General features: G+C 37.8%; 1 protein-coding gene across 6 annotated transcripts in view; it reads right to left on the bottom strand.

The window, feature by feature from the left end:
- INPP5K (inositol polyphosphate-5-phosphatase K) overlaps nt 1-24,603 on the bottom strand; it is a 53,657-nt gene that overhangs the window by 23,123 nt on the left and 5,931 nt on the right. For 3 of the 6 annotated variants that reach the window (XR_011923218.1, XR_011923220.1, XM_072429368.1), the window contains exons 1-9: nt 10,503-10,919; nt 9,437-9,544; nt 8,644-8,752; nt 7,769-7,885; nt 6,238-6,413; nt 5,856-5,967; nt 5,569-5,678; nt 5,459-5,485; nt 1,323-1,515 (exon numbers count right to left, since the gene is read on the bottom strand). Coding sequence is in view for 4 of the 6 variants with exons in the window: in XM_072429368.1 (XP_072285469.1) it covers nt 1,323-1,515; nt 5,459-5,485; nt 5,569-5,678; nt 5,856-5,967; nt 6,238-6,413; nt 7,769-7,885; nt 8,644-8,752; nt 9,437-9,544; nt 10,503-10,765 (1,215 nt within the window). In the remaining 2 variants the exon portion in view is untranslated. Of the gene's footprint in view, nt 1-1,322; nt 1,516-5,458; nt 5,486-5,568; nt 5,679-5,855; nt 5,968-6,237; nt 6,414-7,768; nt 7,886-8,643; nt 8,753-9,436; nt 9,545-10,502; nt 10,920-20,924; nt 20,995-24,603 lie in introns of those variants that run through there. The other 3 variants (XM_072429385.1, XM_072429349.1, XM_072429376.1) reach the window with 3 other exon arrangements.

Below are 24,603 nucleotides of genomic sequence, written 5' to 3'. Positions count from 1 at the left end.
TTCTCATTTTGGTTCTGTACATTACCACAATTCATTTTAAATGAAACAACTCTGACGCAGTTGAACTGCAGACTTTCAGTTTTAATTCAGTGGGTTGAACAAAAAGATTGCATGTGAGGAACCTTTTTTTTTAACACAATCACTTCATTTCAGGGGCTCAAAAGTGATTGGACAAAATGAAAAGCTGAAAATAAAATGTTCATTTCTATTACTTGGTTGAAAACCCTTTGCTGGTAATGACAGCCTGTAGTCTTGAACTCATGGACATCACCAGATGCTGGGTTTCCTTTTGTTTAATGCTCTACCAGGGCTTTACTGCAGCGGCTTTCAGTTGCTGTTTGTTTGTGGGCCTTTCTGTCCGAAGTTTAGTCTTCAACAAGTGAAATGCATGCTCAATTGGGTTCAGATCAGGTGACTGACTTGGCTATTCAAGAACATTCCACTTCTTTGCTTTAAAAAAATCCTGGGTTGCTTTGGCTTTATGTTTTGGGTCGTTGTCCATCTGTATTATGAAACGCCTCCCAATCAATGTGACTGCATTTAGCTGGATTTGAGCAGACAGTATGTCTCTGAACACCTCAGAATTCATTCGGCTGCTTCTGTTCACTTGGTTGGCTGTTGTGAAGGGGTTTCTCGTTCACCAGTGCTTTGTTTCTTTCTCATGATGTACTGTAGATTTTACCACTCCTAATATTGTAGCAATTTCTCGAAAGGGTTTTTTCTGTTTTTGCAGCTTAAGGATGGCTTGTTTCACCTGCATGGAGAGCTCTCCTTTGACCGCATGTTGTCTGTTCACTGCAAAATCTTCCACATACAAGCACACCACATACAATGACATAACAAAGGAACTGCCCACACCAGCCCATGAAATAGCCTTTGAGTCAATTGTCCAATTACTTTTGAGCCCCTGAAATGAAGTGATTGTGTAAAAAAAGGCTTTGGTTCCTCACATTTTATGCAATCTTTTTGTTCAACCCACTGAATTAAAGCTGAAAGTCTGAAGTCCAACTGCATCTGAGTTGTTTCATTTAAAATGAATTGTGGTAATGTACAGAACCAAAATATTTATAGACCTAACTGTAGTACAGATTTCTTTTACATGTTCTTTACATTACATGGGTCTGGCTTCTAGTGCTGCCGCTTTCTACCCTGTTTAAGTGCTCTTTTACAGACAATTACAAAATATCATATCAGACCAGATTTAGGTAGTAATTAACTATGAAAATGCATTTAGTATTTTATTAATAAAACAAGGTATTTATTATTTTAAATCTGCCTAGAGTTTGGCTTTACAAACCACGGATTTAGATACAGATTTTTACCTGCAGAATGAAAGTTCCTGTTACTGGTTTGTGGTCACTGATGCCATAGCTCATGTGGCTTGTATATTTTTCTAAATGAATTTTTAGGATGTGCTCAAATTCGGAGCCAGCAAATTCATCTGGTTCACTTTCTGAAACCTCCTTTAACTTCCAAAGAATACGATCTGTCCAGGCTGGTTTTCTCTTTTTCCCACTAGAAATCGCAACACAATGTTTAGGATACATCAACATGTTTATACAAACCCTGATCAAGCTATATATCTATTTGGAATCTATGGTGATTGTCATCAGCCACAATATTAGCAGCTCTCAGTCCAAACATAGCATGCAACCATGTAAACTGAATACTGGCAACAAAACAGACAGATTTTTCCATGTACATAGCCGGAGAGAAGGGGAACGAAGAATTCTGCAAGGCTTCAACTTTGAGAATAGACAGAAAAAAGATTGATCTTTTTGCAGTGGGGGAATGGAAATCATTCCTAATCCATTACAGAGACTTTCCAACATATACGCTAGCAGGCTAGATCAAATCTTTACCCCTATGCAGCCTTGTTTTCACAGACAGTATATGACCAGTCTTTTATACAGCTTGTTTTAGGCAATGTTATCATCCAAATAGAAAAATTTCTTTGGCTCTTTGAAATGAACATATTGTGTAAATGCAACAATGCTGCTGAAGAGTACCTTAAGGAGTTCCTAGTGTACCACCTGATCCTGGGCATGCTTTTCTCCTAGGTCTAGAATTAGGAAACAACTTGGAGCTCTGCTACACTCTTCTAACCACCCACAAGCCAATATGAGTGCAACAATTGAAAATATTCAGAATATTATGATTTTAATGTGAGAAGGTCATAGGTATGATGAGGTGTGGCTTGTCTGGGGACACCATGATACCGTACCAATTACGACACAACTAAATTTGGACAGTGAGGTTGTGGTGTGGTTAGTGCTACATGTAGCAGCTTGCCCACATCCCGCCATATGCAATGAATGAAGGCAGTATTGTATAGTATTGCTGGTTTATAAAGAAGAAAAAGGTAGAAACCACTGGGCGCTTCTCAGTAACGTTGCCACCGCTTATCCGCACTAAGCCTTACTTGGCTTCAGGTAATACAGAGTGCCGGATACAGGGTCTGTTTCTGTGTTTACTCATAAAAAGGTAATGTTACCCAAATGAAATAATAGTCCCTAAGTGACCACAGAGAATTGTGTGCATTTTAACTGGTATTAATAATAGGTGGAAGCATTTGGAGAATGCTCTATTAAAAAGGCATGCATTTGTGTGGGGTTGCTAGTGTGGTCTGAGAACCTAAGCAATGCGTTATATTGGGCAGCCACAGACTGAGCTTAAACACTGCAAACAGAATTCAGGTTAGTGTGATTTCAAGTTTGGATCAATTAAATTCTTGGCCAGGGTATGTTTGGCACGTTTGAAACTTGCTTATATGAACAAGTTCTAACATAACTTGATTGCTTTAATTAATGCTTGAATTGATTTGGCCATATATGACCACTTAACAGTTTTTTCAGCATTAGCTTTTTGACCTCACTGTGTTATAGGGAGAGTCCTCAAATTCCAGACCTGATCGCATGCATAAGCAAGCCAGTATTAAACACTTTCATATCGGACATACAAACTATGTATAACATAATTTTACTTTACCCTACAAATACATAACTAATGGGTTAGTTTTAAAAAGAGATATGGATGAGTCTTTGTTATGATGAACAAATTAGTATTAAAACAGCAGCTGTCAATGGTGCTAAACTACATGTCAAAAAAGACAGGGACTAATCACTTAACCACATACAAGCACACCAGACATGAACATTACCAGTTTGTATTTCCCATTAGGTTTCTGGCATGAATTTCACCTTTTATTCCTACTCCTTGTTTTTTTTTTATTAAAGAGCCATGTCAACTAATACAGGATACTTGGTTTAAAACATAGTGGGTGCCGGAGCCAACCTACTGTTTCATGCTCTATGCTAGCCAGAAGCCAAAATAATTAACTGTCAACACAGAATATTCAGGGTAAGTAAACATGAAGAAGAATACCCCTTTTTGTGTACATTTTACAGCAATAATGGTGGTAATGACAAGCAGCCTGGTTTTTGACTAAACTTACAAAGCCATTTTGGACCAAGGAAAGATCATTTGCCTCCATATCTTACAAAAGAGAAAGCAAAAGGAAGGAGGTAAAATCTTGAAGCAGTGTAACTAGAGTGCAAATATTTGTTTTGAATGGAATGGATATTTCTAGGTTCACAAATGATGCTGACCTCCTTCTGACCTGTTTTACGTTCTTCTAAGCCGAGGGGGAAAAACAGTTCTGACACACAAATGCCAATGTACACAGGCCCTAATGTAGCTCAAAGTGGCGTCCTTTACAGATCTCACAAGCATCATGTATTTATTCCACTAAATGTATTCCCTTTCCATTGACCAGTATTTATCAGCTCCAATGTTAATAGAAAAATGACTCTTCTTGAAACCAAGTGTTCTATATGAATCCTGTTTTGATCTGCAATTAGAGGGAGCAAATGCTGTATTGCAGTGAGTTATGTTTCATGCCAGAGTTTTTTAATGGGAACATAGTAGAGGTAATGAATGTCTACTTTCACATTAAAAGTCCATTGGAACTTCTGCTAATATATTACATAACAGCATTTCCCTTTATATTGCTGGCAAAAAAAATACTGGCTTGAAAAAGTTAAATAAATGACTGTCAACGATTACTTTGGCAAAATAAAACACTGACAACTGCCAAATACCTAGGCAATATTGTACAGCTCAGCTGACCTAAAGAATTATGTAAAAGGATGGGAGATTTAGGAAAAGTTAAAACAAAAAGACTAACTATATGTAGAACTATTGTTCTTTCTATATTCATGCACTCCATATAAGTCTCATCCTCTTCTAAATATGTAAGCCCTGAGGAAGGCCTATGTGTGTTACACTTGCACAAGGATAATCCAAACATTGCATGTCTGTTCAATGAGAACAACAATCTAAGAATACTTTTATTCCAGGGAAAATGGATTATTAAAGCATTTAACAGCCAAATCAAAACTAGCTGGCAAACATTCAATCATATTTATATACTGGTTATCAGGATCCTGGATTATGTTCTTTTCTGATTTAAAACAACAGTTCTAATGCACAGCTGGAACGCATCATACATGCAAAGGGCATAAGGGTATCTTGCTACAAGAAATATTCTTGCTCCAGTGATCCATCTACTCATACTATCTACATGATAGGAAGTGTGACAACACTTCACAGCCCATACTGTGAATGCAATATGGACACTGGAGACCCTACCTATGTGTTCTGTTCCTGCCATGACCCCAACTAACAATCCTGACCATCAGTGTTTCAGCTTACACAACAGCTGAAGCATTGAAAGCTTGATGATTATGATGATGATTATTATTAATAACAGGATTTATATAGTGCAAACATACTACGCAGCACTGTACATTAAATAGGTGTTTCAAATGACAGACAGATAAAGATAGTGACAGGTGGGGGAGAGGACCCTGCTCCAAAAAAACTTACCAAAACTTTTAAATGGACTATATAGCAAGTCAACATAAAAACAGATTTCAGATAAATACACTCGCAAATGAGAACTACTGGACATAAATGCGTATGTTTAATTTGAAATGTGGCATTTATAAACTTGCTTAGTTTGTAGTTTCAAAGTTTTTGAACCTAATTTAATAAAGATACACACTTTTCGGGCCCTGTGGGTTCCTTCCTCAGGCTTTTTACAGATTTTTAATGCCTGAAAACGGGTCCTAAGGAGTTCCAAAAGCGTACGCATATTTATTAACTTAACGTAAATAAATAAAAGCTATCACCAAAAGCACCTGCAATAATCAATGGCTGACACAGTACAAGACTCTATTATCAGTGAATATCCAAAAATAGGACAATGCTGTATGTAAACCAACTTTATATTCAGGTATTTGCCAGTCATACATGTGAATGTCTAATATGATTCATATACAGAATCTACATGAGAATAAATTAATGTTTGAAAACGTCAGTATTCTATGTTTTTTTTTTTATATATATTAGTAACAGCTATAACTAGGTTTAGTGAAACAAAATGCTTTATTCTTACTTAAGTCCAAACAGAGATTTCTTCCATCTAGGAATGAAACATATAAGTGAGTAACATCAAAAGTAATCATAAAATATTTTTAGAGGTCTACACATCTCCTTAAATTTTACCTTGTGTCATACACATCTGAGTTCAGATCAAACTTGTATGTAGGCTTAAATTTTAAGGGACCTTCCATAAATCCTTGTAGAAACTGTTCTTTTTTCTTGGCAATATTTAACTAAAAATAGTAAGACAGAAAATAAATTGCATTGTCCAAATAGAAAGGAGAACTTTATACCAGTAATTAAATTTCAGGAAAACACACTGTGATCAAAACCCACACAGGCTTATTCAAAAATAACTACACCTTTACATGAAGGTTAAAAGAATAGGTGAATTTATTTATTTAACTCACCTGATCCTTTTCCCAAAGTAAGTTATATCGGTTGCCATTTACTACTTCTCTAATAAAGTGGATTCCGAAGTCAGCAATTCGAAAGTTCAGGTCCCCAAACCAAAACACCGCACTGAGTAACAGAAGATAAATTGTGGTTTATGAACAGTAAATAAAATACAGTGAAGCATTACATTCTGCACATTGTCAGCGGGGCAGTAGTCTAAGAAACCTATGTCTTTCTTCCAAGAATAACACAGAATAACACTGAGATCAGAAAAATGCTCCTCCAGGTTTTCCATAAAATGTAAAATCAGCTTATCCCTAACTTCCCCCTTTACACTCCATCAAACCATCCTCCCCCCACCTGTCTATTTACTGAGATCTGAAGAGCTAAACTTACTCATGATCCAAAATGCCACCAATGCTTTCCCCATCAAACTGCTGGGCCTCCAGCATCCTCTCAAAATCATCCAGCCTTTGGTTGGTATTCTCCATATGTGCAGGTAAATGGCAGTTCATGAAACACAGCATGTGTCCGTACACAGACATACGTACAGTAACGCCTCCTTTGTTACCCTTTGAAAGAACAGAAATTTTGGGGAAAAAAAATGTTTTACAACACTAAAATCACATTATTCAATTATGGGGGACAAAAAGACCAGATATTTCCTAAATCCGTTCAACCAGCATTGATAACATTTGCAATAAGATCACAGAAGCTGCTCCATTGATATTGTTTGTACTGATTAAGCCCCTTCAGAAATGCATAATTTCTTTAAATATAGAATGTATGGTGGCCAGCCATTATTGCATTGTAGTACACCTTGTAAGCACAGACAAATAGGTATGGTATCCATTGCAGATGTGAGTCCATGGGGGGGTGAACACTCATCATCTGACCAATATAATCTATGACCTTGACCCAAAAATCCCTTACATCTTTACACTTTGCCATTTCACACTATCAAATGCTTATTCAGCTACTGGAGTTAAAATGCTAAGGTCCTCCTGAGGATGAAGATTGGTAAATTCAAGAACAGACAAAACTTTCTGTATTGGTTGTTGTGGATCTGTCTTTAATAAAGCCAATTTCAGATGGTGCAATTAGGTGCAAAATGAGACAGGACAAGCTTTCAGTAAAACTTTTATGAAAGGATCTTTGCATCTACATTAAATGTTTTTGCTATAACATAATGTATGCTTTCTGACCAGTTGGCAAAAGTACGATTACCTTCCAGAGTATTATACATACTATAAAGTGTTGGCAAAAACTCTTTATGGGGTATGTTGAAATATTCAGAAGGACAGCCATCCTAACCCAGTTTTTTGCCACTTGATTTAGAAATATATAATATCTGTGGGTGATAATAACGTTAGTTAAATGAAAAATTTGAAAAAAATAGTTAAATGGAAAAAGGAAACTAAAGCCGCGTACACACGTGCAATTTTTGTCGTTGGAAAGGATCTTTCACGATCCTTTCCAACGACAAAGGACTACACGATGCATGACCGATGCTGTACATACAGCACCGTTCATGCTCTATGGAGAGGGGAGGGGGAGAGCGACGGAGCGGCACCCTGCTGCAATCGATCGTTCGCCGTTCGATTGGAACGATAAAAATTGGAAGTGTGTACGCACCTTTACTCTAAGTTGCTAGAATACCTGGTGGATCCTGGTTTCCCCTGCAGATGCTGGGACTCAATGAATTCCCACGCACCTGCACGGGAGTTACGCCATACGCCCTTGATGGAATGGGAACAGGTGGGTGTGTTTATAAAAACTGAAATAAAGTAGGTAAGGTTATTTTATCACAGAAGGGACAACAGCTGTCCCTTCTGCAATAAAACCCTGCCTGCTTGCAGTTATCTTGAAAAAAGGGTTTAGTTCCACTTTAAGACTTGCCTTACCATTCATAATCCAGATTACTTACCCAGTAGCCATACAATCCAGTACGAATGTAATTGGTGTGAATGTCCTGTACAAAGGGAATGTGCCTGTGTTTCAAAAAGATCAAAAGTAGGAGCCCTTGCATCCGAATCGAAGAAAGCTGAAACATAGAACAGTGATGTCAGTGGCTTCAAATATACATTTTATTTACAGCAAAAAAAGTGCTGCAGTATGATCATTTTACAAATAAAAATAACATATTTATCAGTGTTACTAATAGAAAAGATTGTGGCTTTACAGAAACCAAGCAAGCTGGGCTTAATTCCTTTTTTCTGCAATCCTAATTTTTTAAACATTTCCTTATAAATATTAATCAATCATTAATAGGGTTCTTTATTAAATCTAGGTTAGGATGGTGAATCTTAGCTGATTATAAATGCAAAAAAATTAAGAACAACAATTACTAACACTATGGTGACAACAAGCCATGTAGCAATGTATGATCAATTTCCTGATAGAATGTGGTCAATATGGCATTGACTTTATTCAGATTATAAGGTATGATTTACCTGGCTAAGCAACAGGTGTGTGTCTAATAAAAAAAAAAACTAAGAACTCAAAGTGCCAGAGAAGCTACATTCCACCAAGAACTGTGACCTCACAAGAAGTGTACTTTTTCTGTATTTACCGAAGTAACATCCACATAAACACATTACAATATTAAAGCATGCATTTTTACTTTTATCTTAAAATATGGTAGACAGAAAACCTAAATATCATATGGAAATCTGCACTGTATTCCAACCACCAGACATCACCCTGTCTAATAGTGACCTCTACAGACTAACACTGACACCAGAGATGCGTTTATGGAATTATCCGACAATGCCCAAATACTATTAAAAAATCGATACATACCTTTATATACCCTAAAGGAGCCAAAATGTCCATCAGAAACAAACTCCATGGGTCATCAAAGGCCAAATCCGATAGAAAGTTTACGATCTTTGAATTTACCTCCTGCAGCCTAAAACACAGACAAATTTTAATGGTTTATGGATTTACACATCCACGTTATCGATGGTAATAACACCAAAAAAAAACCAAAAGGTTATGTTTAGGCTTCGTGTTTGCAAAGAAAAATGCAAAAGACAACTAACCTGTTAACAACTTCTAAAAGACACGATGTGCACCTATCTTATTGTGTTTTTGTGCTGTAAATTTATTTGCTGTAGCCATTATACACTTTGGTTACTGACTGTTATTTTCAACTTTCAATGCTAAAATTAAGAGTCATTATGACAAATAACATTTAGTTCATGGAGCTATCTATGGTAACATTGTTTTTCAGGATATTAGATTACAAATACCCTAGCATGAGGCTTTGCCAGTAGAAGAGGTTATCAAAGAAAGAAGAATGATTAGTAACATAACAAAAAGAAGGGGTGGTAAAGATATAATGGCCAATAACTGGTAAAGGGGATCTCTGATCATTTCATGGATTGTACATGTTTTCAGGTATATGTCCCTTAAAGCATATACGTTTTGCCGGAGTTGTTCATTGAGTCCATTACTGTTAATATCTGTTCATGTACAATTACAATAATATTACTATTTCTTATTAGTTTCTATGTGCAATAAATGTGATCATTCCCCAGTTTTAATGAATCAGGCATTTAGAAGTTATGTAAACCCTTGTGATGACACTTACCCAATGACATACATATCAATATTTGAGACTGGCGAATCAAGCAGCAATAATGAGCTGAGATCTCTAGGTGGCGATGCTGTGCCCACATTCCAAGTAACAACCTGCAGCCTGAAGACAGAACACAGGTTGTATGTTACCATTATGAAAAACACAAATTAAAACACACAATACAAAGTTCAACAAACTATACAGACAATAGAAGGTTCACATGGGAGTCAAATTAGATTGTAAGCATATTTTTTTAGCAAATGACAAGTAAACAGAAAAAAGTCACAAAAATGCCAAAGAAGGGTCATTTAATAATGGCAAAACTAACTACAGGTAGTCCCCGAGTTAAGGACATACAACATAGGGACGACTCCTAGATACAGACTGGCTTCCCTGTTTGTTGGTGTGATGGGGGGAGGGGTGGTTTTGTACGACTTCTGCAACCTCTTGTAACTATTTAATGACCAAGACAAATAGTTTTTCTTTTTGCATATCAAAGCACAGCTTGCTCCAGAAGGTAATGAATAATATGTTGTCCTGAACATCTGTCCTAATTGCATTTATAAAAAAAAAAAATGTACCTGTTCCAATTTACATCCAAATTCAACTTAAGAACAAACCTACAGTCCCTATCTTGTATGTAATCCAGGGACTACCTGTATAACAAACATTTGAAAATCAAATTTGCTTGTTCCAGCTGCTTTGAAGTGGCAAAAAAGTAAAACAAAAACTAGTAAATTTAAGTTTAAAAAAGGGTATGGTATTTTTCTTTGCACGGCACTATTACACTCTGAGCAGAAAAGTAAAATAGACATTTTATTACCAATACAGAACAGCACAGAAAATAAGAAGAAACATAAGCTATAAAGATAAGCAATCTAATAATGGGATAGGCCCTGAAATAAAAGATAAACTTTTGAGAGCGATAAAGTAATGTAAAGGTTTCAGAATAGAATCCTAAACCAACATATTGTTGAATGTATAATAGGCAAGTACAATTTCATGTAGTGCTATAATAGTAATATTAGAAATACATTTAATTCACATGTAAGTAGATATACAAATACACAAAATAGACCTGAAATCCTGCAATCTTGATGGCATCTTTTTCCCACAGATTAGAAAAGCCTGGTCAATAGATCGGGAGAGCTCTTCGTGTATGTCATCATCAGAGCTTACATCTTCCATGCAGGTCATAAGCTGTGCCACTCTCTGACGCAGCACAAACTTGCCACATGAGCCAGTACTGCTCAGGCTGTCTGAGCGCACACGGACTTCTGCACTGTATGGGGGCAAGGATAAGAAATCTAGATCCAAGCGCTCACTGCCGCGTCTTTCCATTCTGTGACTGGCAAATCAAAAACAATGGACAAATCTAAAAAGTGTATTAATCTAACATATCCGAAGAAAGCTGTACCATTTGTAACTTATGTTGTACTTAGAGATTTGCTAATCACAGTACAAATGAACCCTTTGTGTTTGGGCACACAAAGCTAAGAATTACAAATCCCAGGAGAAATGCTTGTAGTCTATAAAGCCCCATTCATTTTATACCAACTTGGTTTAAAGACATTTTATTTATTGTGCACAACTCTGTATTCATTCCTTGTATAAACAGTACAATGATAATCATCTTATCGGCAAACAGAACACAAACTTTGACAAGGTCTTGGATCCAAAATAATTCTCAGGTGTGCCTGCCATTAGCCCTTCCCCTTCTGCACCACATATGGTTGTTAATATGTTTAAAAAAATAATGCCATGAAAGTAAAACATAAATTGGACTTTTCATTAGGCACACATACAATGTATAAGTTAATCAACATGTTAAAATGAATTGAATTCAACTGAATTAGAAAATACTAATCATGTCCCATAATACTCAGAGAGTTTGTTAATGGGCCTTTGTTTGCTTAAGGCTGATTTTGCATCCATATACAAGCTTATGGAAAAGCAAATCCTGTTTGAAGCAGGTCAGAATGAGGTTAACTGCAGGTCAAATGCATATGTCAATGAATCCCAAATAATCTCAGAAACATATGATGAGCAGACAGACAAAGGCCTTTTCACTTTAACCACTGTCAAAACCTGCACCATAATTTTCTGCAGCAAAGAGAAAACTGTGGCCATAAAGAATAGGACATCAAGAAGAAATGTAGTTGTGTAACAGGAGGACGTGACAACCATAAATATCTATTTTTTCCTATTAACACAAATTTACCTTGTTTATTCTAACCCTACAAATAAAGACTGAGACAGGATTTTGAGAGGCCATATAGGACCACACATCTCTAGAATTACAACATTCTTGCCACTGCACTTCCCAACAAAGCTGTACACCTACCTTAGGTCAGCTAGGCCTGGGTACTGGTCAGGGTTTAAAACTCCCAGTACTAGTTGGAATGCCTTACCATCATCAAATAATATATATTCCGTGATAGTGTCACTAAAAGGTGTGAGGAAAGTGCATTAAAGGCTCCAGAGAAATGAAAGTGAGGAGGTTTGGATAGTTTTTTTTAAAGAAAAAAAACAGGTTCTTTAGGGCCCTGGAGCCCGCCAAGGGAGTGAAAGGGTGGGTTCTTTGGCCCAACCCAATCCTGACTGGGTAAATGTGCACCTGCACTCCGGTGCAAAAGAGAGAGGAAATTTATCAGCAAAAGGCTGAGGGAAGAGGATCAGCCACTGCGTTGCAGGCTGGAGTGTGCTTAGAAGGCAGCCAGAGGGTTCCAGGCTGTGAAAGGAGACAGAATTTGTTCCAGGCAGGAGAAGGGAGCCAGAGGTTTCCAGGCTGTGAAGGGAGCCAGAATTTGTTCCAGGCAGGAGAAGGGAGCCAGAGTGGGTTCCATGCCACATGAGAGGGGACAGAGCTCCAGGAAAGCCAGCAGGCAAAACCAGATTGGAACTGTGAGTAAACTAGTGTTGATTTAGTGTGTGTTAGTAGGAGAGGGCACCTAAGCGAGGTAGCCAGAGGCCCAGCCGGGCTACTGCTGGAGAGTGTGCCGTAACACTTGCCTAAACAAATAAAAACTGCTGTTATTTTGGACTTTTGGGGTCTGTTGCCTCTTATCTCCCCTGTAAGCATCAATTACCATGAGTAACCCCTAGTGATATACCACATTTGGTGGAGGATGCGGGCAGATTAAGCAGCGAAAATTGCAGCAGTGATTCAAAGGGCTAGTGTACCGAGTGGCAGGAAAATGGAAGAGGTCCTGAAGCAGCTGATGACTGCTAATGCTACCCAGCAGCAAGCCAATGCTGCTCAAAGAGAGAGTTATAAAGCACAGCAGGAGACCAATCGTTTGTTGAGGGAACGATTGCCGGAGGTCTCTCAGGCTGCAGCGGAGAATCGGAAAATGCTGACTGAGGTTTTGCAGCAGCTGGCCGCACAGAATTTGGAGGGACTGTCGGTTGCCAAGGGAAAAGGGTTGCGCCATTGTGGCCATCAATTTTTTTCCCCAAAGATGACGCCGCAGCGGTGGGTCCTGCAGAAATTGTCATCACCCCTGGCAATGGGGGAAACGTTTTCAAGCAGGGAAGAGATAGAGAGGACTCTAGCGAAAGCTACCACTCCAGCAAAGTCTGTAGCCAGAAAGGGGAAATGGGCCAAGCAGCAAGAGAGTGAAAATGAGGATGATAATGATGACAATGAAGAGTATGAGTCTGAAGAAGAAAAAATTGCCAATCTTGTTTCAGATGCAGCTTGAGAGAAATCAGATGAATCTAAAGGGGGTGTCCCAATTACAGTGGTCTCTGGTGAAGAGTAAAGGCTGAAATAAGTGTCCCTGTCTCATGTGCGGTAAAGGCTATAGAAAGTATTGTTGTGTTAACTGAGATTGAAGTTGAAGAAAGTGTTCCGGCATTGACCGACAAGGATACTTCTGTGAGGACTGAGGTGCAGGCTGATAAATGTGTCCCCATATTATCTGAGATGGAAGCTAATGAATGTGTTCCTGAGCTGTCTGGGGAAAGTTTCCTTTTATTGAAGTCCAAACTAAAGGATGGGATCCTGTTTCAGCGGAGCCTGAAGGGCAGGATGAAGCGGAGTGAATTAAGGCTGAAGAGGGAGATGCTGAATCTGATGTCATAGAGAAGAGAGTGGCTCTACCTTCAGAACAGTTGGAAAAAGCTGCAAATGAATTCACTGAGGAAATTCAGATGGAAATGGATGAATTCAATGGGCTTCTTCCAGACATCAATGAGAAGATTGATGGTTCCAAAGAAACCCATGAAAGTATCTCTCTTTCCAAGAAGGTGCGGGAAGAGTTTAATAAATTAGGTGGAGTAAAGATGGAAAAAACTGTCCCTGTTGTGCCTGATGAACAGGATGCTCAGGGGAATGTTGAGGAAGGTGTTGCTACACCAGTGGAAAGGAGGCTACAAGAGTGGTTGGAAACAAGAAGCCTCCAAAACCAACAAAAATTAAAAAAGAATTTGTAAAGAAAACTTGCCAATGTGAGGTGTGCAGCTATACCTGTCCCAGACGCTCAAATCGTGATCAGGACTTGCAGAGGCACCCGAGAACTGGGTCTGGGGAAAAGCAATATGAATGCTACGTCTGTCATGTTCTGTTTACACAGGGTGGGACCCTGAAAATGAACATACTGCAAAAGCCTGCTGAGGAATGCATCCTAGAAAGTGCCATAAGTGTCTTAAGATGCACAAGCAGAAAGAAAAGGGAAAAAACGGAAAGATGACAAAGGAAAAACAAGAGTCTGTTGAAAATCTAGGGAAACAAGGCTGTATCAAGAAAAGACGCTTTGCTGAAGGAGCTTAAAGATGACAGAGACAAATTGGTCCAGAGCACCAGGTCTCTAAAAAGAACATTTTAGGGCAGCCTACAAAGCGGGTAGAGCAAGTAAATGCAGAGGCCTTATTCTGTGGTAATTATATAGGAAATGTGCCAACCCCACGGGGGGGATATGTGACAGGGTGTCACTAAAGGTGTCAGGAAAGTGCATTAAAGGCTCCAGTGAAAGAAACCAGGTTCTTTAGGGCCGTGGAGCTGGCCAAGGGAGTGAAAGGGTGAGTTCCTTGGCCCAACCCAATCTTGACTGGGTAAATGTGCACCAAAAGTGAGAGGAAATTGATCAGCAAGAGGCTGAGGGAAGATGATCAGCCACTGTGTTGCAGGCTGGAGTGTGTTTAGAAGGCAGCCAGAGGGTTCCAGGCTCAAAAGGCAGCCAGAGGGTTCCAGGCAGGAGAAGGGAGCCAGAATCTGTTCCAGGCAGGAGAAGGGAGCCAAAATGGGTTGCTGCCTCTGATCTGCCCTGTAAGCATCCATTACCATGAGCAATCCCCAGTGATATACCAAAATTCTTAACTTCATTGTTCAGTATTTCTTTACAACAGTGTAGGCCTGGAGGCCATTACAAAAGCTTGTTCAATTTACAGCTTTGTTTATTGGTAATATCAGAATAACAGGCAAAACTACATGAAAGAATCCGAAGTGTTGGCAAAGTCTGAGCAAGGTACACACATTTCTCCATGTTTTGTCTTCTGCTACTGTTACAAATAAATACCCATCAATCTCACAGAAACCGAAATGTGCTCCCAACTTTGTTCGGACAACAGAGAAAAAGAAATACATGGGGAAATGCACACTGCAGAGATGTACTGCAATTCTGTAACATTTTGTCCAGGCTTTGGCAATTGACAACTTTATTCTGCTCCAAAAACCCAAAAGGAGTATTTGTTTTAAGCCCTGAGCTGAAGCATTCCTTTGAGGCTTGAGACCCACACTAAGCCCAGTGTTCAACCCAGACATTTTTTAAGTGGGGTGGTAAGAAATTGTAGGTGGGTGGCAGCCCCTGTATTGTAATCCAACTCTTCAGTAACCATCCAAAAACAGCCAAGTGGTTACTGAATAGTGCCGGGCCCAGCTATAAGCAGCTGGGGAGTAACCAATAATTCTGCTCTAAGGGAAAAGGAATAGAAGAACATTATTGAGCACTCAGCTTTCAATGAAAGCCAAGGCTGTACTATTTTATATAACATTTCAACAGTAGATTTGTATTAACACTAACACATACTATACTGGTTCTCTTTATCTATGAATGACAATTTGGTACAGCATGCACAACTTGCTAACTATCTGTTCTATAGCCTAAAAAAATTGACATTCATGGGGCTATAGATTTTATACTGAATTAGGAGATCAGCATTTTGTCAGGAACTTTTTACATATTATAATCTTGTCTTCCTTACACAATTTGTGTTATATTATGCTCAGACATATAAGCATAGGATGTCTGAAGTCTTTAACCAACATAATTTAACATGGCATTACCCACTGCCACAACATCTGTGTTGCTTTAATCTTTAGTTTAATAATTTAAAATGCAATAGCTTCTCGCTGCTAAGCCTTCAAGCTGAATTCTCCAATAACACAACTAGGAAAGTAAGGGGAATGTTAGGCTTTTGCTAGAGGAAAAAGAACTGCAGCAATTATTTTGGTACTTTAAAGACGGATAAACACATTTGCCCTGCAGATGTCCCTTTAATTTCACTGCCCAAAAAACAAGATGCAGCATTATGAGATTTTGACGACAGAATCAAAAGCGAATCCTGTGGACGATACAAAAGCTGGATCATTGCTGGCTGATACAAAAGACTGCAGAAATATATGAGAGTCGGGATGAAAGGGACATAAATTTTATTCTATTTAGTAACTAGATCAAGAAAACAGAAGCTCATTGTATAAACATAAACAAATATATATGCAAATGATGCAGCAGTCTAGCATTGAATACACTGTAAATGAAGATTTTGATCGAGGAAGATTCTTTTTATCCCTTTGTACACTGGATTTCCTGTTCACATCTTTCCACTGTGACACACACTAAAACGCATCGAATTTGTTGTCTGCCAGTACAATATCAAAAAAATAATTAAATGTGTCTGTGCTATACCGCCCAGCGATGCACAAATATGAAAACTTTGTATAGTCAGGCATTGTTAAAAACAGAGCAGGTGGATTCTATTAGTTTAGGTATGTTGATGGCATTTACACAGTGAATGGTCCGTCCTAAAACTCTACTTCAGACAGGTTTCCCCTCGTGTCAGCCACATTTGGAGCAATCCTGGCAGTAAATTTTGCTTCTTTTTTTATTTATACCTTTTCTAAATTTTCTCAAGCTGCTCTCATGATGTGTGTGTGGTCCTCTTCCTCTTTCGATCTTCTTCCAGTGACCGGCAGTACTCACTTGTGACATCAGTGCCACTCTATGAATTTTTATATATAATAACAAATCTGATATTTGATTACAATGGGCTGTTTACATATTTGGTTTTATATTTGAAATTGTTGAATATTTACATACTTGGTGGTGTAAAGTGTTTTTGGAAACCCCTGATCTTTACTGGGAGACATGTTTATTGCATTGTTCTATGTATTTGGGGTGTCTATCACTTTTTGTGTTTTTATTACTGTTGTGAGTAATTTCAATGTAATATTTTGCCTTTTCCTATAACCCAGCACTGTGGCACTTATTTGTACTTTATTACGTACTAAGAATATTAAACAATGTACGGTACATTTTCTAAACATTATACATATCACATTTTCATTAAGAAATGAATAGCTGATGTGCGTCAACAATTTTCATTTAGTATAGAATTTCCACATTCTATACTGTAACAATAATCTGAACTAAAACAAAATATTGAAGCAGATCATTAAAGATTTATTGTGTAAGTATTCTATAGGTTTAGATTAAAGGCACAGATAGCAGCATCCTGCAGTATATATCTCTTAAGACACTGCATTTATAAAGGTCTTTAGTTATAAATATGTTTTATGCGTTTCAAATTTTTTCTGTGTGTTTTTCAGGGGGAAACTTCTTCTCTGTACAGATCTCTGCATTAAAATCCTGAGTATAGTTCATTTTACCTTGTGCGTTACATGAACTATAATAAAGGTAGGTTAGCACCCCGGCCTTTGCAGCACTAAGTCCCAGGTTAGAATCTCAGCCAGGACACTATCTGCATGGAGTTTGCAGGTTCTCCCCAGGTATTCCGGTTTCCTCCCTCATTCCAAAAACATGCAGTTAGGTTAATTGTCTTCACCCCCAATTTGACCTTAGACTGTATTAAAAAAACATATGACTATAGTAGGGACATTAAATTGTGAGCTCCTTTAAGTGACAGCTAGTGACATGACTATAGACTTTGTACAGTGCTCCATAATATGTCGGCACTATATATATACTGTGTATTTATAATAGTGAAATAAAGAAGCACAGATTTCTCTGTGCGATTGTTGTACAGTTCAAAGTCTACCTAAACTAAAGAACTGTAAACAGGCTCCCTAGGTTTGAGCAATTAGAGGATCTTTATGTTTAAAAGTATATTACAATTGTATAAAAATCAGGCAATTTTTGGGGAATTGGCTTTTAAATGGCAATGTCAAAGAAATTTCTTTTTGCTTTTATTGTTACCATAACCTTTATACATTTTTATCTGCCACAGCACTACACTGAAGTTAGTTCAGAGCTAAAAAGTCCTCCTGCAAAATCTAAAGAGCAAGGCCTCTCTTTATTGCTGTAGCATTATTTAGTCATTACTGCACAAATCAGTCACATTCTCTAACAGCAGCAGTTATTGTGTAAAACACTTTGTCCCAGATTCCTGGCAGAATTTCGTACATTTTAAGCCTTTACTTATGATTTGGGCAGCTTCCCACCCTTTGTACCACAAGATAAAACTCTAATGAGGAGCTGAATAGGAATAGTACAAGTACTGGGACATTAATCATACGCCTCAGTTAATACGCTTTTTACACAATTCATCAATACATTCCACAGCCTTGTGCAGGTCATGCATGTGATCTATTATATCTTGTGCATTTCTGCTAGTTCTGTGCAGCACTGGGAACTTACACAATAACATGGCATTGTATGTTTTCCTTTGGATACTTCGATACTTCACTCCAAAGTAATTAAATGTAACATAGATATGTTCGGTAATCTTTTCTGAAAGTTTTGATAATGGCATCAAGTTCACATTTTTTTTATAACATTTTTTTTAAGGGAAAATAAGAGTAACAATAAATCCTTTGTATGAACAAAATAAATTGAAATAAACAGTACATTCAAGTTATTATATTATTATTTATTTGTGTAAAAAATTTTTTTGACAAAAATAGAGGGTACCCTGTATCAGAAAAACTGGATGTGATAGCAAAAAACAAAGGTAATTTCTGGATTCACCACCCAAAAATTAGTAAAAAAAAGTGCAAGATCTAACTCAACATAAAATGCATTCCCCAATGTTATCTTACACAGCCCAAAGCACACACAAAATAAAGTTAAGTCCTGGTAGTGGTGCACAAGAGAATAGTTTGGTAGGGAGGTGGCAGGAACTCCCCAGCAACACACATTTATACCGCCATGCCCAGACCACACACTTTGGATAAAGCATAGATCCGTATATGGGCAAAGACCAATAAGTCGTTTTAAATACCTAATAGAAAGTCTGTTTATTGATTAGGGAAAAAGTCTCAGAAAAGAAACCAACTTAATTCTGGATAATAGATATTTTTCCCTTAAGTCTCAGATTCTCCAAATCTATTCCCGGCACAACAGAAGAAGAATTATATTCAACATAACTATAAATAGCTATATTTGAGAAAGTGTAATAGTGGATAGGTGTAGAATATTCACCATTTGGATTTTCTTATAGGGATTCGTGCCAACCCCAAGTAACCAAATATATGAGAAACAGACAAAACGTGCAGCTTACGGACCGGCAGGTTTGGCCCAGTGTGGGCTTCCTCAGGTGTAACTGTGCGATAGAGTAAAAAAACTAGAGTGTGTGTCCATACTAGGTTCTATATCTGTATAGTGCCGACTCAACTGGCCCAAATCTGGATCGAGTACATGATCCTGCATTGCAGATGTTTGATGTCTTCTATGTATTCGATGAAAACTTATCACTGAATACAAATTCACTGTTAGCCAAAAAAACAAAACAAAAAAAACACGGTTTTGTCTGTTTTTTATAACTATAAATAGGTCCAAAATAAAATTGAATAAAAACAACTTTCTGGAGTATTTATGGATACAAACTTGGTCAAATAGAAAGCTGGGATGCTCTCTGGAGCTCATTATCCTGTAGGCATAATGTGAAATACAATGGCATATCTTATCTTTGTCCTTATTATGCCATAATCTGAGACACACAGTACATCTGGTGCACCCCAATGGTTACAATTAGTTTTAGTTTCTTAAGCACTTTGTGGAAGCCGTCACTGGCAGATTTCTAAGTTTCTGTACAGATATATCTTCTTTTTTCCTACAAACTTAATCTATACCCTATTAGTTCAGAGGTTCTACTCTAGGCTTTATTGTTCAATGTCGGAAAAGTGTACCCACAGGGTAATCAGGGCACCACCCAGTACAAATGTGCCTTCACTTGCCCACCTTTCTCCTCGTAAATTTTAGCTACTGTTTTCCTTTCTTCTTCATATGAAGTGCAGGAAGGTCCACAATACCAAATGATAAACTGAGAACAATGAAATACAGGTAGTCCCCAGGTTACATACGAGGTAGGGACTGAAGGTTAGTTCCTAAATTGAATTCTTATGTAAGTCGGAACAAATTAGGCAGCATGTTGTTTGTTGAGTTAATCACAAACAAAGCAAAATAAAAAGAATTTATGGAGCCTAGACATTCATTAACTTCTGGAGCAAGCTGTGCTTTGATATGCAAAAAGAAACAACTACGGAGTTTGTCTTGGTCATTAAAGAATTTCAAGAGGTTGCAGAAAGAGCTCAGTCCTTAAGATCACCCACAACATCAGCTGTATTTAACAAAGGATTTTTTCTGCATCATGCAAACTGCCCCCCTCCTTCAAGCTTCTGTCCTGCACACGAGCAGGAGGGAAGCCCTGTTCGTATCAAGGAGTTGTCGGTATGTCGGATGTCCTTAACTAAAAGACTGTATGTTCTCAGTTCTGATTTTATCAAAGAATGACGCATTGTCTGTGAGCTAATGCATGCTGGGCCACAAGCACTAATGGCAGCAATGCTACCTATTAAACTACTGTATTTATGCACTGCAGTAAGTATTGATGCACACAATAAAGCCTTAATTTTATCACTGCTTCATGCCATATTAAGTATGAGGGCATGTTTATACTATGAAAGCATACAACTCAGGTAGGGAGCCCCTTTATGTAATGCATCCTGGGTAATGAATGCAAATATTATTCTACAGAAGAAGAGGACAAGGACATTTGTACATGGCATCAAAGAGATTTACTAAATGCACACAAAACAAGTTCATGCAAAAGTGTCTAAAGGAAAAAAAAAACACTCCTTTCTAACTGAGGAAACTGTGTGTATGTATGTATATATATATATATATATATATATATCATACATACATGTTTTTACGGTGCTGAAAAGGGAAAACGGATAAAATGCTGCTGGCAAATGAGCAGCTTTTCCTTTAGAAACATCTATGCATTAGTCCTTATATAAGAATCACACAAACACATTTACCGAAAGTTTATCTTGTCAGGATCTAGAGTTAAGGAGTCAAGGTCCAGATTGTCGGGATCCATTTCCAATCCTAAAAGAGGATGAAAAGAGAACACATGTAAGAGCAGATCTAACAAGAGATTTATGCTTAGAGACTGAAGAGCATCTCTAACATTGTAAGGATTATCATCATCATTCAGTCTTTGCAAGATGCCAAACATTTATATAACTGTATACAATATCTAAGCTATCTTCTTGGATACCAAAAATAAACATGGAAAAGTAGAAAAAGCCTTATTAAAGATTTATACTGTAAGTAAGCTCTAAATTGAGTCTTGGCAAACCTCAGGCTGGTTCGTAGATTTTTCCATCTCTGCTCTGAATTTAAAGGGAAACTATAATTGCTTTTTTACATTTACAAGTTCATTCATTATACTTTCATCTCATTTATCAAACTATTTATATAAAATCTTTATTTTCCAAAAAAAAAACATCAATGGGGCTCTATTTCTTAAAACAGGGAATATCACATTTTCTCAAACATTCCCTGGTAGGAATCTTCCAGGGTAATGTGTTTCAATGGTACTGATTCCCCTAGGGAATGATTGAGGGAATGTCAGATTCCTTGTTTCAGAAATAGAGCTCTAAATGTGCGGTGCTTTTGTAAATCTTAGTTTGTAGACCAGGCTTTCTAAAAAGAAACCCTAGCACTGCCTGATCACTTCAACTGCTTTTATTAGCAGATTGGTAATGATTTTTTCTGAAAGAAGCATTGGATGAAAGATAACACTGGGAAACTATTTTAAACAAATTTTTTGTTGACTTCAATTTTTAAGCTTATTTACACTAAAGTAGGTATGCTGATTCTGAAATTGCAGTTAGTTTTCTTCTATCACGTCAGGTTTTTTTCTCTACCACTTATATTAATGTGATTTCTATAGCGTGGATTTGTATAGGTTATTCATTTACACGCAAGACAGTGTGGTCAGAGGTTGTGCGCTTGTCTACGTAGTGAATTGGCAAAATATTTTTCTACATACACACGTATTTCCTTTCTTTCAGATCATGTCTGGCTCTGCTGTTTCTCGTCGTAAGTGCCTAAACAACCCTGATTCAGTTTGTTATATCTGTGGCAGTTTCACCATTCCCAGTCAAAGGGCGAACATCAACACATTTGTAGAGCAAGCCTATATAGCATATTTCAAAGTTAAACTTGTAATCAAGATAAGTCTTGGGCCCCTCATACAGTGTTCAAACAGTGTGTCGAGGGTTTATAGATGTGGACAAGGGGAACACGTGATAAGATGCCATTTGGTATACCTATGGTTTGGCAATAGCCAGGAGATCATTTCAGTGACTGGTACTTTTGTATAGTGAAAACTTCAGGATATAACAGAAAAAATAAATGTAACATAGAGTATCCTAGTCTACCATCGGCTATACGCCCAGTGGCTCATTCAGATAAAATCCCAGTGCTGGTTTTCCTTACACTACCCTCTCTTGATGAACATGACAATGGTGATGAACTAGGTGACAACAATGATGAAGAGTTTGAAATTGAAGAGGAGTCTATTCATAATGGGATTTGATCAGCATTAGTTGAGTGATTTGTCACCTGATTTGGGACTATCGAAGAAGGCTTCAGAACTCCTAGCATCAAGACTGCATGAGGAAAACTTATTTGAAAAAGAAACTAAGGTATTGTACTTTTGAACCAGAGAAATTACATTTCTGCAGTACTTTAGAACTGACCGTGGCTTTGTGTATTGTCATAACATAGCTGGTTTATTGGAGGAATTGGGAATTCTAATCTATAACTCAACCGAATGGCGACTATTCATTGATAGCTCAAAGCGGAGCTTAAAGTGTGTCCTCCTTCACAATGGCATTATATATGGGTCAGTCCCAAATGGCCATTCAGTTTCTCTTTGTGAGGAATATGCAGACATAAAGAGGGTCATTGAGTTGTTGCAATATCACCAACACAATTGGGTGGTCTGTGTTGACCTTAAAATGGTATGCTTCCTTCTACCAATTATCCCTGTTATCTGTGCATGTGGGACAGCAGAGCTCGTGGGAGGCATTGGGTGCAAAGGAATTGGCCCCCAAGATCTGCCCTAAAACCAGGTGATCCAAACATTCCACATGAGCCACTTGTTGATAGAAAGAATATTATATTCCCGCCTCTGCACATGAAACTGGGTCTGATAATGCAGGTCGTTAAAGCTTTGCCAACTGAAGGACTGTTTCAAGTACCTCATTTTGGCATTTCCTAGCCTGTCATTTGAAAAAATAAAGGCCGATTTGTTTGATGGTCCACAGACCATCAAAGATGAACATTTCATCAGGACAATGTTAGAAGTCGAAAAGAATGCTTGGTTAACATTTAAAGCCGTTGTCAATGACTTTCTAGGAAACACACAAGCAACTAATTACACAGAAATTGTCCAGAAACCCTTGGAGAGCTACAAAATGCTTGGTTGCAATATGAGCATCAAGGTGCATTTTCTGCATAGCCATCCTTCACTTCCGGAAAACCTTGGTGCATTCAGTGATGAGCAAGGTGAACGATTCCACCAAGATGGAAGGACGGTATCAAGGTAGATGGGATTTACATATGATGGCTGACTATTATTGGAGCACCTGGCGGGACTGTCCTAACACTAAACACTCCAGGAAAAGCGTAAATTTTTACCGTAACCGCTTACCCAATTAACTTTCAAATGTTTTATTGTAAAAAAAAATGTAAACAAAATGAGTAACAATAAATCCATTGTATGAACAAAAGAAATTTAAATAAACAGTACTTTAAAGTTATTATTTCATTATATGTAAAAAAAAATTACAAAAATTGAGGGTACCCTGTATCGTAAAACTGGACGTGACAGCAAAAAACTGGGGTCATTTCTGGATTCACCACCCAAAAATTTGTAATAAAACAAGTGTAAGATCTAACTCAACAAAAAATGCATTCCCCAGTGTAATCTTACACAGCCCAAAGCACACCAAGACAATGGGTCTGATTTATTAAAGCTCTCCAATGCATTCACCAGTGAAGCTAGGTGATCCAGCAAACCTAGAATGAATCTGTTCCAGGATTTAAAACATTTGCTAGCAAATAGCAAATGACTTTGAAGAAATACATTCCAGATTTGCTGGATCCCCAAGCTTTACTGATGAAAGTGTATCATCTCCAGCCTTGGAGAGCTTTAATAAATCAGACCCAAGATGAAAAAGTCAAGCTCAGAGCTGATTCCTCAACTTTGAAATTGGAAGGTGCTTTGTGACTAGTATAGTTAGCACTCTGCAAAGCACCCCACACTAAACCCAGTGTCCAAGATCACATTCTGGCAACATCCCATTGGGGTGGGGGTCCTAATGTAGAACAGCAATTTGGAAAGGTTTCAAATGAAGAAAAACAATGTAAAAAAAATGCCAGAAAAAAACCTGGTTAGCAGGAACTTTTTTGGAAGCTTTAGGTAATCATAGGGCCAATTTATTAAAACTCTCCAAGGCTGGAGATGATTCACTTTCAAATTTGAAGCTGGGTTATCCAGCAAACCTGGAATGAATTTCTTAAAAGTAAAAAGTAATGAATTTAAAATCCTGGACCAGATCCATTTCAGGTTTGCTGGATCACCCATATAGTGTCATCAGGTCTGCACCCATCAGGTGCTCTGGCAGTGTATAAAACTGCCAT

Source organism: Pyxicephalus adspersus, chromosome 1, assembly GCF_032062135.1.
Source record: "Pyxicephalus adspersus chromosome 1, UCB_Pads_2.0, whole genome shotgun sequence".
NCBI lineage: Eukaryota > Metazoa > Chordata > Amphibia > Anura > Pyxicephalidae > Pyxicephalus > Pyxicephalus adspersus.
Note: the sequence above shows the minus strand (reverse complement) of the source record. Positions and strands in the feature narration are given on the sequence as shown.